Genomic DNA, 16,491 nt, shown 5'->3' with positions numbered 1-16,491 from the left:
GGACGAGAACAAGAGATGGCGGAAAATGAAAAACGAGGAGAACCCAAGTGGATCGGAAATAACGATTCGGTTGGAAAACGAGTTCCGACTGAAAGATGTTGATGTGGACTTCGTGGGTTAAGTAGGTTACTCGGTGACATTATTTTTCTCGGAAGCTTGTTATTTACGTCTGCTGTGACATTCCTGTTTCTTACTTTGTATTCTTCTTCTTTCTTTATTTTTTACCTCTTTTTTTTTTGTGGAAGGTAATCCTGTTGACTTTTCTTCTTACGCCATTCCTCTTGGAATTATTTAATGGACACAAATATTTCTACGCAAATTTTCTATTATTATCTTAGCGTTTGGTATTAAGAATCGTTCACAGATGGAACCGAAGTTATTTGTGATTCTACGATCAGCCTCTGAAAGTAATAATTTACCTGGCAAATTTAAATATAACTATCTTACGAAACAGACGATATAAGATACTCATATGGAACAATCGAAAGCTCTTTGGCAAACTACAAATTAAACACGAGCCTTTCTACGAATATTTATAAAATACCTACACTTTCAATACAAAAATTGGAATGTACGGATACGAAGTAACGCGGTAATTTCCAACATACATATTTCCCAAGAAAATTGACTCTATTAAATCCCGAAGCCTTCGGATACCTGCGACGTCTCACCTTAAAATGCAACAAGAATAGCTAGAGGAAAATGTCGTAATACGTCGTTCGCCTGACTTATCGTGTCTCCTAGAACAGTTTTCCTTTGACGAGATCTTACCAGGAAGACAAAACACGTAGACAGGAAAAACACGTTTCGCCCAGATCTGAAAAATTCGTGTTCCAAACCACAGGAGCGGGAGTGGGAAATTTTATGTACAGAGAACAGGGCGGTGCTTGTATCTGAACGAATAGAAGGATTCTTTTGAGAGAGTGCAACTTTGCGACGGAGAAACAGTCTCCGAGAGAATAAAGAAGTCGCGGATCTTTTTCAGCGTGAGCACGAGCTTTACAACTGCATTCCGCGCCGTGGCACTTGCACCTTTTTACTGCGCTTTTACGCGGCGACTACGCGGAATTTATAGACACAAAGACCGCGGCCGATACAATGCAACGATGCTTCGACGTGCGTAAATAGTATATACGAGCCGGTCCATGCATTCCACGGATTATTTCGCGTGGCCAGCGTATAGCGACCATACTACGCTTCGTACGGACATTCATCAAATTTATCGATGCGCATTTTTCCGATTCCTGGCCGTGTTTGTCCGCGAAGACTCGCAGTTTGTGCGCTCCATCGAAACGAAACGATCGAGATCGATAAAGAAATTTGGAAATTGACGATACGAAGATTGGGATGAAAAGATGCACGGTGACGTTTACAAAGATGTTTTCCCAGTTAGAGTTTGTTCGTCACTGAAACAGAGAATTTAGTTTGTTTTATATCTTCTAGTTCTTTAGACGCGATTTTTCACCGATTTAAAATATTTCGAAGTTTCCGCGATTGAAACGAACGAAAACATATCTTGCGTCGTCTTTGCTCTGACCTATATCTCCTAGGATATTAAAAGAAGGTAATTTGAACTTGTATAAAATTTGTTTACGAAGAAATGAATTTTACCTTGTTTTATTTGCTTCGACAAAGTTTCTTCGTAGTTTCAGATTTTCACTCTTGAAACTGATGTCGGATTTTAGTTCTTTGAACATAATTCTATAAGAAACCTACTAGAAAAATGTTCGAATGTTTAGGAATTTTTACGATTGTAGCTGTTCGGACGAGATATTTTTAAAAAATTCACTACCCAGAATATCTGAAGATTGACGCAAACAAAGAAATTTATTTTTTATAGAAACATATTTTTTACTTAAGCCGCAAGAGATAGGTAAGTCAATTTGCAATGTTTTTCCGAGTATGTTGGACGAGGAAACAGGGAAAACGCATCGAACCGTAAACGGCTCGATAGAAATTGATGTTCCTCGGTTTTCACGCGTGACTTGCACGCAAAATAAAAATCATCGCGTTGAAAGAATGTATAAACAAAGGTATTCATCTATCGTGTACGTTCTATGAATAAATCTTCCAAATTGGCACCGTTGAATTCTTGCGGATGCCATCGGGTTTCTTACTGCCCGTATGGTCAACGGATTTTATAGAAATTTTCCAGGTTGGGTACAACTTTTGCGATATTAAAACCGCGTATATGAAAACTGATAAACTAAAAACGAGTAAACGAGTTTCATATACGAGGTATATGAAACACATAAAAAATTCTAATAATTAAATATCGAAGAATCTTTGGAAAAAAAAAAATACCAAAGTACATTCCCGTTCGCTACAAATTTTTCGAGAAAAATATCTATAAAAATTGTTCTCCGTCTATTTATCCACGAGTCTATTACCTCTTCAAAAGTCAAATAATTCTAGCAAACGCGACAAATTCGTAACTAACAACGAAATTGATCCGAATACAAAATAGATTCAAAGCATCAACCAAAAAAAAAAAAAATAAAATAAAAAGAAAAAAGAATTAAAAATTATTACTGACAAAGATAATCCGAATCTGATGAAATTAATCTGACGATCGAAGACAGTAATTTATCTCGACAACAAGTAACCAATTTAAAAATCATTTTCACGGGAATTCAGTTACAATGTCTTCCGCAAATATCCATTGTTCAAGACACATTTATTGTTGTTCTACTCGTGTACGAATCGATTCCAGTGAATTTACGCGTGCCCAGTGAGAATACCCTGAACAGAAAACGGTTCGATGGAACACAAATCGTCGCATGAATACCATTCCCGCGGTAGCGAAACTCGATTTCTCCGGCTCTCATCGAAATTCGTGGACGGTGAAAACGCTACCGGCTATTGGTCATGGTGGTTTCGTCGAGGATACAATTCGTCGGGCACAGCACACGAATCTATTGCAACTCGGATGATTATCGCGAATAATAAGAGCCGATCGATCTGCAGTTATCGGGCTCCTCTTACCTTTTCGACGAAAAAATACAAATATCTTTTGCAATTAATAAATTTTCGTCTCCTCGCGATACCAAATACAGTTAATTTAATTCTAAATACGAATTTATCGTTACGACGTTTCGCCATGTCGTTTTTATTTCAAGCGCTGCTCTAATGCGAAGAACGAACAAAATATCGTTTTTATTAATTATTAAAATTAAGATATTGTACTTGTAGGTTAATGCGACAACTTTGAATATTCGAAAAAGCATAACATTAGAGCTTATAAATAATTGACAAAGTACATAAATGAATAAACATGTGTAATCGTGAATTGATAGTTAGTAGTCGTTTGTAACTTTGATCTTTGTCAATCGTTGAAAACATGTACTTTTTATTTTTCACAACATCATCCGAGCCTCTCATTTGGCGAATGGCGTAAGCACGATTCAGTGGCGTACTAATATTCAGTGGCGTAAGATTTAATTCACTTGTCAACCAAGTGGCCCATCTTATCGTATATTAGCGTCAGTAGAAATTTTACGTGTAAGCGAAATTCATATACAGAGCAAAGGAAATCTCGAATAAATTATATTCTATCTCTGTTCTAATTATCGCACGTACATCGAACGTCTGTACGCATTTATTGGGTTGGCAACTAAGTGATTGCGGATTTTGTCATTAGGTAGTATCGACAAAATGCGCAATCTCTTAGTTGCCAACCCAATAGAAACCCTCATTACGTTATCTTCAACCTGTTATTGCGTTTTATTTATGCTAATGTCCTGTAAAGTATCACCACATGAAACCATATATTTTCTTATCTTTTCTTTGCTTTACTTCGTTCTACGTAAACAAACTATTTTTATCGCGTTACTTTGATGCAAGTCTGAAAGCAAAGTAGAAAGTTGGTACACGTACAGTGCGGAATATCTTCGTTCGACTTTCATTCACATTTTTTGGTGATTCAAAGCGAGTTGAGCAAAATCCTTCGAGGAACCCGAATAAGAAAGAAAGGTCAGACAAGGTACGTGAATCTGAATAAAATGAAGCTCGGAAGATGGAAAGGAAAGATATCGTGGGGTCCCTAAGAAAGAGACTGGCCCTTATTTCAATGTGAATCTCGTCGAATGCACGTGAAACAGGCAGGTGGAAGCTATGCTTCGTTTCCAAAGTAGGTATCGTTTTAGGCGATTCAGGTCGAACAAACGAACTTGACGAGCAACTTCACTTTCTATCGTTATTCGATACAATTTAAGCGCTCGGCTCACCTTTTAGCTACGCGTAACGGTATCTTGATACCAATTTATTCAATGAGAATTTCCAATGAGAATAGATAGCTTTCGGTAAATTGGAATAACTCGACAGGTTGAGAACTATATTGTGAAAATATTTCTTTCTATCTTTCACTATGATATAGGACGATGTTTGAAGATATATTTTTTTATTTTGATTTATCACGCTGTAAATGTAGAACAGCTTTCGAATTTTTGTTTATATATTTAATTGATTTTATATCGTTAAATTTGATTTAGAAATTTTTCCTATTTATATACTCGCTATTATATAATTGTCCGAATTGTAAAAATTGATTTCTCCATTTCTGACAAATTTGCTAATAAAACTCGGAGAAAATGCAACGATATTTGTATTCGAAGAATATTCAAGAAATGAAAAATTTTAAATCTCTACAGCGTCTCTGTTTAATAAGAATGATGTAACTGTAGATGTAATATATGATACAGATATCCGCTTACTTTCATCCTTTTATCTTTTTATGCACTTACCTCCACATGGTACAATAATAGATCACTACACACGTCCTTTCAAGGTTAATAACAACAATCGCATAATCAGATTATCGACGATACATCATACTTTAAAACCCGTAACACCCTAATGCTCCTAGAATTTTACGCGAAATCCTTCGCTCTACCGCTTCCGACTAAAATTACAAACTTTACTAAAACGAACCAAGAGATTTGTTCGATGCTAAATCACAAATATTTAGAAAATTCGTGGCATCCTACAGAGTTTTATCATTATCTTATGTCTAGTTAATGATCTAACGTATTATTTGTGAATAATTTGATATCATTTGTAACCGATGAACGCTGTGGCAATGCGAGAAGGTTGCAAATTACAATTGACTTTTTTTTTCGAAAATTCTCGCGTCTCTTTCAAAAATTCTGAACAATCTCTATCAAGTTCTCTTTGCCCATCCACATAGATCTCTAAATTTTTATAAATCGTCGACGAGTCAACGTCAATACCAAGTAAACGCGATTTGAATCGGAAAGAGCGACTTAATATCGCTCGATCTGCATCGATTTTATTTAATTGCGTAACGACCACGCGTAACGATGATTCCTCGTGTGTACTTCGCGATTGAATAAATTTGCATGGCGTGTCATGAACTATTCAAGCGTCTCGTTTCCTTTTCCGAATTTCTGACTATCCGCTGTCAACGATCGTTCGTTTTCTGCACGCGCGTTCTCGTCCACACACGCTCCAAATTAACAACCGTGTCACCGATCAAAGTCGATTTCTGCAAACAATCGGCGAACTAACGTCCAGTAGAAGGTTCGATCCGTCTCATTTGCGATGTCGAGCAAATAAAAAGCATTGATCCGCTAAATCCATTGGAGGCTTCCACGTTAATACGGACACGATACGATAATTCGATGGGTTACGTACAATATCCTAGTGAGCGAAAGTGAGATATTTATTTTATATACTTTTATACCTTTTCTTTTTATTACTTTTACATACGTTTCTCCGTGTAACCGTGGTTATACTTGTGAAAATTCACCGTAGAAGGACATTGTAGATACATATTTGACATTCTTGTAAGTACAAATATACGTAAATTCAGATCGAACGTTTGTTTTCCACCGAGGATGTATGTGTATACCTACAGGACGAAACGCTTAATTCTATTGTTTTAACCTTTTCTTTGTGAGAAAGTCAGTCGTGTGGCTGTTGAAGCTATGGCTATACAAAGCGCTACGTAAACGCGAAGTGATACGTATAACGTACACCAAAGATAAAATTATGGTAAAATAATGCATACGTACGTGTGATACGTATTAACAAAAAAAAAAAAAAAAAGTATGTACGTATGGTACGTTCATTAAACATAATATAACGATTTAATTTAGATAATAATTATAATCGACGATAGTATCTGCGTACATTTTATATCGTAATTCGAAATATCATGGAATAACGAGTATAAAATTATTAAGAAACGGGGATTCCAAATCTATTAATTATCGAGATATTCTTTGGAGGCTTAAAATATCGACTAATAGCGCAAGTGTAAATGAGATGCCGAACGAGTACGAATAATATGCGTCACGAGCGTACTTGATGATTTGCGAAAAATTTCATTCATTAAACGCCTTCCTCTTATCTCGGCAGTTATTGGCATGCGAGCATCGTCCACGTTAATAACGTTCTTTACTCTGCGATATTCTACCTAGCTGGAAAATTAATTTCACTGAGAAAACGTATGTCCCAGCGTTGTATGTCTTATCTTATCGAACCTTAATTTTCATACTCAATTTTGATCTCGACGATTATCTTTTATCAATTCTACTATCTGGTAGCTTCCCGGGCACGCTATGGTGAAATAAATCTGGTTATTTCTAAATTCAACCGGTTAATATCGATATGAAGGAGAAGCATTTAACGATATGTACTGGTTTAAGGCTACTTAAATCGAGTATCGACTTCGAGGAATCTGACTATGCATATGGAAACACGCAATATATTCGTAATGACGATAAACGAATGAGAATCTTCTGCAACAACATCCTTCAAGTTTTATTAAAACAAACGTGTTACGTGTTAGAGTGCATTGCTTCCTTTCTAATCGCGCTATGAATGTATAAACGCATAATACAGTACAATCGTACATACATGTATCTACATATGTATGAAACATTATGTATGTAAAACCATACAGGAAATCCCCTTAAGAAAAATCTGTACCAATATGAATCAATTAACGTAACGCGTTCTAAATGAATTATAACAGGACGTTTCTATTCTAAGTATGCTACTTACAAGCCGAAACTGATAAAAATAGCAGTTTCCTTTTAGAAAATGATCGTCTTAACTCGTAATTCAAATAGGAAGATCTTCAGCGAGAATATAAATTCTAAGAATATACAAACAACAGTTCGTTCATCGAGTCTAACTATCGTACGTATTAGCAAAATTTACGAAAAGAAAAATTGACTGAAAAGTTAAAAAATTGATTCCTCCGAGATTCACATTATCCACTCTCATGCTACGCGATCCATCAAACCTAAATAGGAAAATAAAAGCAAAGAAAGAGGGAGAAAAGAAGGGGAAAAAACGCAGAAAATCGATAAGTTTCTCCAACGATTTTGATACAAAGAAACTAACGAGAGAAAAAGGGGACCAAAAGATCGGTTCATTGGAAGACACTTTCAAGGCTCTCGACCGTTGACATTATTTCTTGAAATATGTACTCCTCCTGAGATTCATCTCGGCCGCTCACTTTCACTTGCCGCAATTTGCCGCGGATCGCGAGTCGAACTCTAGATTCACCGATTCCATGGTATTCCGTAGCGTGTGGCCGTGCGTAAGTAAGCGGACACGTGCTCCTTCTCCTTTACGCAGTAACGACACGCAGCACTGACACGCGCGTAATTACATTCATGTCCGGGTCGCGTTCCCTGCATGCGTCACGGCGTCGTTAAACTTCGCGCTTCGACCGCGGATCGTGTTACCTAATCGCGGGTCTGATAAGCGTGGCCTCGTCGAACGATCAACATGACGAGGACAATTCCAGGCGAAAGGGGAAAGTTGAAGGAACAAGTTTCGGTACCATTCGACAGAGAAATCGACGTATCGAAAGGAGAGAATTAAGGAGAAAAGTGTTCCCTTTTTTTCTTTTTCTGGTACCGACGAATTTATTAATGCTAGAGGAAAGATAATTGTTGTAGAGGAAGGTTACTCGTTGGAGAAGAGTGACACGTTCGTATATGGTTATTGCGTGTTAAGAGTAGAGTAACCGCAGTCGTTAATGTGTTTTTAAATATACTACAAATAAATAATTATAATCAAGATCGATGAAAGTAGAATAGCTAAGTGTATGTGCACGATCAAGTTTCGATATAAATAAAAATGAATATTGACTTTGTTAAGGGCATCGACATATTATTAATATGTAGCCACAAAGAAAATAAAAGATGGAGATTTGATATTCGTAATTATATGTATATTATCTGCTAAACATCAGCTCGATTACAAATTTTCTGAAAACTACGATTATATCTTCCATAAGAGCTACATTTACCATCCTTTTCTTTCAATGCTTTAGACATGTTCCTCTTTATATATTTCGAGAAATATTTCTCTCTCGCTACAGAATTAATTTTCCTCGAACGCTAGAAACTAGAAGCATCTAATTATTTGGAACAACCAGTAGATTTACTTTGTATTAATGCGAGATTGTAAGAAAACGATAGGCCGGTGAATACGCTCGGCAACCGGTTAATGCCAGGGACCATTTTACGACACCTTGATTCGAATCACGCTCAGAGGCAATACTTATTCTTGGTTTGTAAAATTTCCAGCCGTCGGCGCGGCCTGTTCCCCCGGATCGTTATTCAAGTTTCGAGGAACAGCTGTGCTACTCAAAGAGGGCCCCACGCCTCTTTTCTTATGGGGTTAGGTGCCACGTACCCGAACCAAACTGGCCTCTGGGAGAGTTTAGTCCGGAAGGCCTGTGAATCTTACGTCGCTTTTTAAAGAACCCTGGCACATACATTCTCCCTTAACCCATACTCCTTTTCCCTAGTCCAGAAGCATCAGCTCGACAAAATAGCCTGACACTACAATAAGAGACTGCCATTTTTATAACGCCAGCTTTAAGTCTAAAATCTGAGCAATCGAATAATTTTGAAACTTAATTACGATCCAGCAATTTTCCAGTAAATAATAAGCAGGGAATTTTTAAAAAACAGCGGATCAATATTTTTGCGTTAGTCGACGAGGAAATTGAAATTTCAAAAGATTTCCAACGTATCTTCTTGTATTCCGAGGTTTACCTTAATAACGAAGGGATTTTTGACGAAGCAATGAATTAGAAGTTTGACGTCGGTCGAAAATGAGACGAGATTTTCGAAAAGAAATAGAAATTTGGCGTCTGTGAAACTTACTTAGATGAAATATCGAATACTCTCAGCAATGTAAATTTTCTACTTTGCTTTCACCATTCAAATCTAACTCCATGTTTTAACATTTTCGATAACAACCCCAACTCGGGCATAATTCCTCCAACTTTCAACTAAAGCTATCATTTAAACTAACAAGCGAATCTAACTACGAAAAATCTAGCTTAAAATCTGATTCATCCAATTAATTTATCCAATAATCCGTAATAAATAAAAATTTATCCAACTGTAGGTTGTTAGAAGGTTGACTAACGTTGGTGACGGAGTGCCGATTTTCAACGTCAGTATCATTTGTCATTAACGCACAAAGTCTCCGTTCTGTTACCTACGATTTGTAACACCGTTTCTCTAACCGTCCTCCTCTAGCCGTTTCCATTTTCCCTGCTCAATAGCGTGTCCTCAACCATAAGTGTGGGAGTCTTGGCCGCAGTATTATGCAACTACGCCCGAATCAGGCAGATTCGAACACGTGCCACGTTTCTGCGTCCCATCGCGCCTTTCTCTATTCGATCGAACGACTCGTCTCCTTGGTCATTTCGTTCGAGACCGTTCCATTTTCCACCAATCAAAACCATATGCCACGATCATTCACCAATTATGTAATATCAGTAAATGGAAACAGTTAGAAATCGTAGATCATAGATTTTTCTTTTACAGATAAAATACCTCTGTGATTCTATATGAGAACTTTTATTTTTTTCGTCGAAACCGGTTAGAAAGAAACATTATAGAAACACCTTATTAAGCGCTGAAAAAAAAAAAAGAAAAATAAAACACCTCAGAGTTCCCAATTGATCAAAAAAGTAAACAAACTTAAGCAATATTAAGAATGTAAATGTCGTTCAGCCGATATAGGATCGCAATTTGTTTATAAAGAAGAAAAAGATGATAATAATAATAAAATTCAACAGGTGAACAATGCAACTTTGTCGAAATCGCTGCAATTCGCTATAAATTCGCGGAATCGATGGAACTAATTAAAATAAATTAGGTCATTATTGGCGGTACAATCAATTATCCAAATCTCGAAATGTTACGCTGAAATTACATCAATGAATATCGAAAAGCAAATATTTATCGGCGAGAAAGGACACGCTCTGAGTAAGTTTATGGCGGCCAACGAGCATAATATAATCGCTTCCTGATGTGGAACGAATAAACGTTTTACAGCATTCCGATTGCAATTTCGCGGATTCTTCGTGCACACTATTACTACTTATATGCCTTCAGGTCGTTTGCACCTACGAAGCAAAATTTCATCTTGAATATAAAGTCGAATTAATTATTTCCTATTTCTGTCTTAACCAATCATTTCAATTCCTCTTCTTCGAAAAGATGATCTAACTACGCGGTGTTCGTTGCGAACGAAAATACAAGGAATGAAATTAATAGAATAATATTATATATTGTATATTGTATTTATAATAATATATTGTATTTCAATTATATGCAGAGTTGATCAACGAGCGATCATGAAAAAGCCAGAAAGTTATCAAAAGTCGAAGATAATTTATTTAAACGTACACAATTATTTTGATCTATAGCTTGTAGAAAGATTTAAAAATGAAAATCTTCAACTTATAAAGGAAACACAACGTATGAATCTCAAACGAGTGACGTACTCGATTCGTGAAGAAAATGTTGGATAATATATAGTTACACGCGTTAACATCACGAAACGTCGTAGTTTTCCCAGTCGCAGATAAAGAAAACACGAAAATAATCTACTATTCGACCAACGCATCGACGATAAATCGTCGAACTCATAAACGACAAGGGTAACATATGGAAAGAGACGATTCGTATTCCAGTTTAATAGCTTGAAAGATTTGTCGTGCAACTGATGTGAATTGGATTTTGAAGCGCAAAATTACTCCTGAAATTGCGTTAATCGAGTCGAATCTCGGACACGTTTAAAAAACGCACGATCGAAAGCTACGAGGAACCTGTGGCAAACTGTGAATCATGCAAAACTCGCATGCAGACATTTTCACGTCATCGTCTTTTATTTCGCCTGTTTGATCCAATTTTTGCTTTACACGTCTATGTACATATTAATAGTACGTGTGTGTCAAAGCGTCACATGCATATTGCAACGCAATCTGCTTTAGCATCGATGTATTTTGACGAAAGGCATACGCCCCTTCGACGACTTTACTTTCGAATCTCGTCCAAGAGGTTGGAATACTTATGTCAGGTGGTGCAAGAATCGTCCAAGTTGTGACGATATTCTTTGTAATCGTAGCGACATGCTCGCGTCTCGCTTTTCTATTCTCTATTTTCTTGTTTCTATACACTAAACAATTGCTACGAAACAGATAAATATGGATGCAATGTCTTGCGAAGAACACAGATGGTGGTCAAACATAACCTCTACGAAAGCACGAAATACCGTCAGTTAGCGGAAGCGAAAGATATTTCAAGATATTAATTACGATAATATCGGGCAGAGATAAAGAAAATCGAAAGAAAAATGTACTACACGTTTCGCATTACTGTAAATGGAAGAGATGATTCATCGATTTTCACGTTTTGCAATGGCAAAAATGTAACGCTGTTATTTTAATGAATTCTTAAATCAAAATTAAAATATGCAAGCGGACAAAACATTCGTTTTAATAAACTCAGCCGCAATCTGGAAATGAATCTAGCAAGTGAACTGCCTTGTCAGTTCTCTTATTACGTAATGTCGTTGTCAAACCATACGGATATAGCGTAATGATATAGTCGAACAAATTAACTCGGCGAAAAGAACACTCGTAATCGTTTTAAATTGAATCGTGTTCGATTTTTCTGTCAATCGCATACGAAAGGGCTAAGAGGGAAGAAAATACGTAGAGCAGTAAGCAGCTGCTAACAAGCCAACGTGGCCTGGGTTAACTCTCGATTCCAACATCTTTTTACTAGTGTTTTCACCGATGCCGTAATATGTTTCGAATAATAACGTTTCGCGGTAATTTCCGCGGGCAAACATGACAATTTTTTGATCATGTAGTAACGAAATACCATACAAAATATGGCGAGTGAGTGACGATCGAGTGTCTCTTTCCTCGGCACGACATTACGACACATGTACGCACACATGACTGCTTCGTGACGCGTGCAGAGCCGCGTACGTACACACACGTCTGCACGTATATACATACAGATATACGCGCACGATCTCGCAATTCCTAGCCTGTACATAGGGAAAAGAGATGGCGAAGAATGGGACGAAATAAGAGTACGATTTACTTACCCGATTTCTGAGGAAGTCCTCGATGGCACGTTGCGCCGAGTCGGTGAGTTTCACGAAGATCAGGGACTTGTTTTCGTGAAAATTACTATGCGACGACAAACCATACTGGACACCTGCCGCCAGCGCCGCCATTTCTCTGTCTCTCAACAGTGGGTTCTCTCTCGCACACGTCCCCTTCGTAAAAGCGCACACAGCTGACGTCCTTGTTAGTTAAACGTATCACTTTTTTTTACCTTTACTTGTTACTCCGCGATACGAGAACGACGCATACAACGCGATGAGAAAACACTTGCCGCAACGAGATAGATACTTTCACTCGGAACAAATCGAAGTAACGATGGAGAGAAACAGAAAGAAAGAAAAAAAAAAAGAGGAAAGTAGAGAGACACAAAAAGAGAGAGAAAGATATATACAACCCCCCCCCGAAATAGAGGATTCTTTTTGCACGTAGCTCTGGCACACACGCGTTTTTCCTTCGTTTTCTCGACGCGTATCTTTTTTCACGATCTCCACCTTTGCCACTTCTTTACGTGGTCCGTTTTCTTCGTCACGCTTCGAAAGTGGTAGCACCCGCGCGTAAACCACCCTCTCACACGTTCCTGGTCCTCGTTTTCTCTCAACCGTCACATATTAGCGCACCGATACGTCTCATTTCAGATTTTCTCGCGATTGGATACGTCGAGGAGAGAGCAGCGCCCGTCGTTTCGTTGTAAGAAACTACACAACTACACTTTCGAACGACCACCTGGTAGGTGGGGCTTACGGGAGAACCATCAACCAATCCCGATTTATACTCAGATAGCACACGACTGCGCACCCTACCGACCTCCTCTGGTCCCAGTCAATGATCGACTGACATTCTTCATCCTACCGCTTCATTCTTTGGATATTGGTGCTGCCATCTGCTTTCGATTTCGATAATTCCACAGGTACATATTAATTCCGTGAGAAGATAAAATAATTTGCAGACTTAAGCATTTAAAAGTCTAATATATTTTATGTATATATATGCATCACAAATTGCTAAATTAAAAAACAATAATAAAAATATATGATGTCTTTTTCCTTTCTATATATTCAGTAAATCATGTTACCGTGTTTGCTCTGATTTGACAAATTTATTTATAGGAACCATTTTGCCCAGTTATCTTTTTATCTATTTATTTGTTTATTTATTTATATACTTATATATTTAGTTATTGACGACAATAAAGATTTCTTTCAAATCAAATAATAAATTGTGAATTTTATTAAAAATGTTTTAAAAATCACTTATTTGGTTATCACGTACCTCGGTTAATGAAACATTATGGAATGTATTTAATTAAATACGCCTATGTATTATTTAAAAAAAAAACCATTCTTTTGTGCGAAAATAAGCTATAAATTCGATAATAATTCAACCAATTGAAAATATGGTATGTAAAATCAGAAAGGGACTTACGTAATTCGCTGGTGTGGCAGCACTGTAGAACAGTAACCTTATCAACGTTAAATATTATATGTTCTTAGCGTAGTTATATAGAAAAGTTAAAGTATAAAATTTGAAGATGATTGAAAAGTTTACACCGCTAACTGTTCTGATGACTGGTTGGATCGGCTGGTTATTGTATTCAGTAACGTTCGATTATCGAAAATATCGCTTTTCCACAATGCCTTATTTGTACTCTACTGCTAATTCTCATGCTCGTCAAATAGAACTGGTAATATACAAAGAACATTTCTATCATCATAATATTTAATAGTTCATTAAAACAAGCTGTACTGAAGTGTATAAGTGTAATAAGTGTAATAAGTAAGAAAAGATCTGGATTTTTTAAATTTATTATTAAAATCATCAAATACATCAACGTTATTTATGTCTTCAAAATGATTTATAAAATCTTTAATTTTATTAAATTGTATAGTTACTGCTTTATGTAATAAGTAAATCTATATGTCTCTGAATGTTATGTGTATTGATTCAAATTTCAGGCCTTCGTGAATTGAAGAGATTTGTATCTGTTATTTTAAGAAATGCACTCAATTTTTAAAATCTTTATTATGCGTTCGATTTGTTTGCAATTGTTGATGTAATTTCTCAAAATCACTGAATTTGTGTTTTGTATTATTTGTATATGTTTTATTAAGTAATAATATATCACTATTTGTAAAAATTGATATCTAATGTTAATTCAGCAGTATAACGAGCAAGTCAAATAAAATACTGATGAATTTTAGTATTGGGTTTCAACTATTTCAATCCATCAGCGCTAATAAGGAGGTTTTTAAAAAGTAATATAAAATTGATATGCCAATGGGGATATAATAAGCTCACAATTCGCTAACAATATATTGTCATTGATATTTGTAGTCAAATAGGTTTATATTTTATTTTCATTATTTTCATTAATCTTCCATGATTCAGAAGTACATTGCTTAGTACCGCTGTACCACAATATAAGACTGTGATACTAATAAGTGTTATTATTCTTTGTAGGAAAAGTTGGGTAAAGTGTACAAATTCAAAGAGCATCTAACCAGGAGCATGTACGGAGGAAAGTGAAGCATAAAAATTTTTTATCTCATTTAAAATATATTTAATAGTATATATGTATATATAAAGAATTATAGCTGTTGTAGTTATTACAACATTTAATAAACTACAATATGAAAAATATACTTATTTTTAATCAATATATGTGATATATTTTGAATAATGCAAGTTTATGTAACATATTTGCAATGTGGCAAAGTTTTTCTGACTTGTGATTTTAAATTTTAATGTAAATTTTATATGTTACATTTTTATGCTTTGAGAACATATACATCAAATAACAAGAAAAGGTAAACGAAAAGGAATTAGGTATTAATTAAAAGAGAAATCAGGTATTTAGCAATTTATTTTTTTTATTCTTATACTTAATTGTTTGACTGAAACGTCTTTATACCAAGAAGTCTTGTTCTAAAATAAATTCAATGAAATATTATTTAGTAATATTAACGTTAAATTTAATAAAAGGAGGTATTCAAGTAAAATATTTTGAGATTGATTGATTTTGATGTTTTATTAGATTTTTGTGAATTACCTTCCCCTGAGACAGCCCATTCCTTTAAGAAAGCCATCCTTTTCCTATCTCTTAACATTTATCATCTTATATCGCATAATTTTTGTTCCACTGTCCATTTAAGAGCACCCATTGGATATGATAAATTTATATGAATGAAAATTTAGACAAGCTGTGCAAATGGTTAATAGAATGAATAAACATAAAGTTAAATATTTTATATCCGAATATATCATTCGTTAATGTTATTAGATAATTGTATCAACATTGTTTGATTAAATTCTACTTTGTGGAGATACAATGATTGAATGTTACATAGTGGTTCCTCTCTTGAGAGATTAATTAAAGTATATTATGGTTGTTTACTTTGCATACAGAACAAATACCACGACAAGGAAAATCTTGCCTAAAAAAATTGCGCCTCCGCAATGTACAATAAATAATGGCGTCTTAGATACTAAGCTTTATTAACATTTACAAAAGAAAAGCAGGTATTCTATTAAGTGCTATTTCTTTCTTTTAACAGTATTTCCTTTCGGATAGAGTATAGTATCCGGATTGCAATATTTTTAATCTGAATGCGTCTTTTTGGGGGTACTTTACGTCGCTAAAGCTGAAAATGAGAGTCATTTTTCACGGAAATAACGATTTTGAAAATTCGGACTCATGAACATTTGCCAGACAAAGGTCTTAACATAAATCCGCGTAAGATGATTTTATAAAGCGCTAAGAGGTAGGTTTGCAAAACAACTGATGGCACAGCCATCAATGCCAATGTTCCAAATGCCAATTTTGTCGCTTACCGCATACCGTTTTCTGTATGAAAATAAAAAATAAGTTTATTTCTGTGGAAAATAACCCTTATTTTCGGTTTCAATGACCTCAAAAACCGTTAACAAATGTTATTCTAACCGAATATTTTCCAGTTCGGATACTATACTGAGCCTTCGTTTCATGTAATAAACAAGGAACTGTAAAACTCCATACAGAATATACATATGTCAAATGAAAGTAGAAAATATGAAAGACTAACACGTGA

The 16,491-nt window shown here is 35.7% G+C and overlaps 1 protein-coding gene across 1 annotated transcript in view; it reads right to left on the bottom strand.

The window, feature by feature from the left end:
* The window catches only part of LOC122568766 (RNA polymerase II elongation factor Ell), a 146,664-nt gene extending 133,375 nt beyond the window's left edge, over positions 1-13,289 (bottom strand). The window contains exon 1 of the mRNA XM_043728913.1: positions 12,406-13,289. Coding sequence (XP_043584848.1) covers positions 12,406-12,537 — 132 coding nt within the window. The 5' untranslated portion in view covers positions 12,538-13,289. The remainder of the gene's footprint in view (positions 1-12,405) is intronic.
* Between the last annotated feature and the right edge of the window lie 3,202 nt (positions 13,290-16,491).

Source organism: Bombus pyrosoma, linkage group LG6 (genome assembly GCF_014825855.1).
Source record: "Bombus pyrosoma isolate SC7728 linkage group LG6, ASM1482585v1, whole genome shotgun sequence".
NCBI classification, from domain to species: Eukaryota; Metazoa; Arthropoda; class Insecta; order Hymenoptera; family Apidae; genus Bombus; species Bombus pyrosoma.
This window is presented reverse-complemented; position numbering and strand designations above follow the sequence as displayed.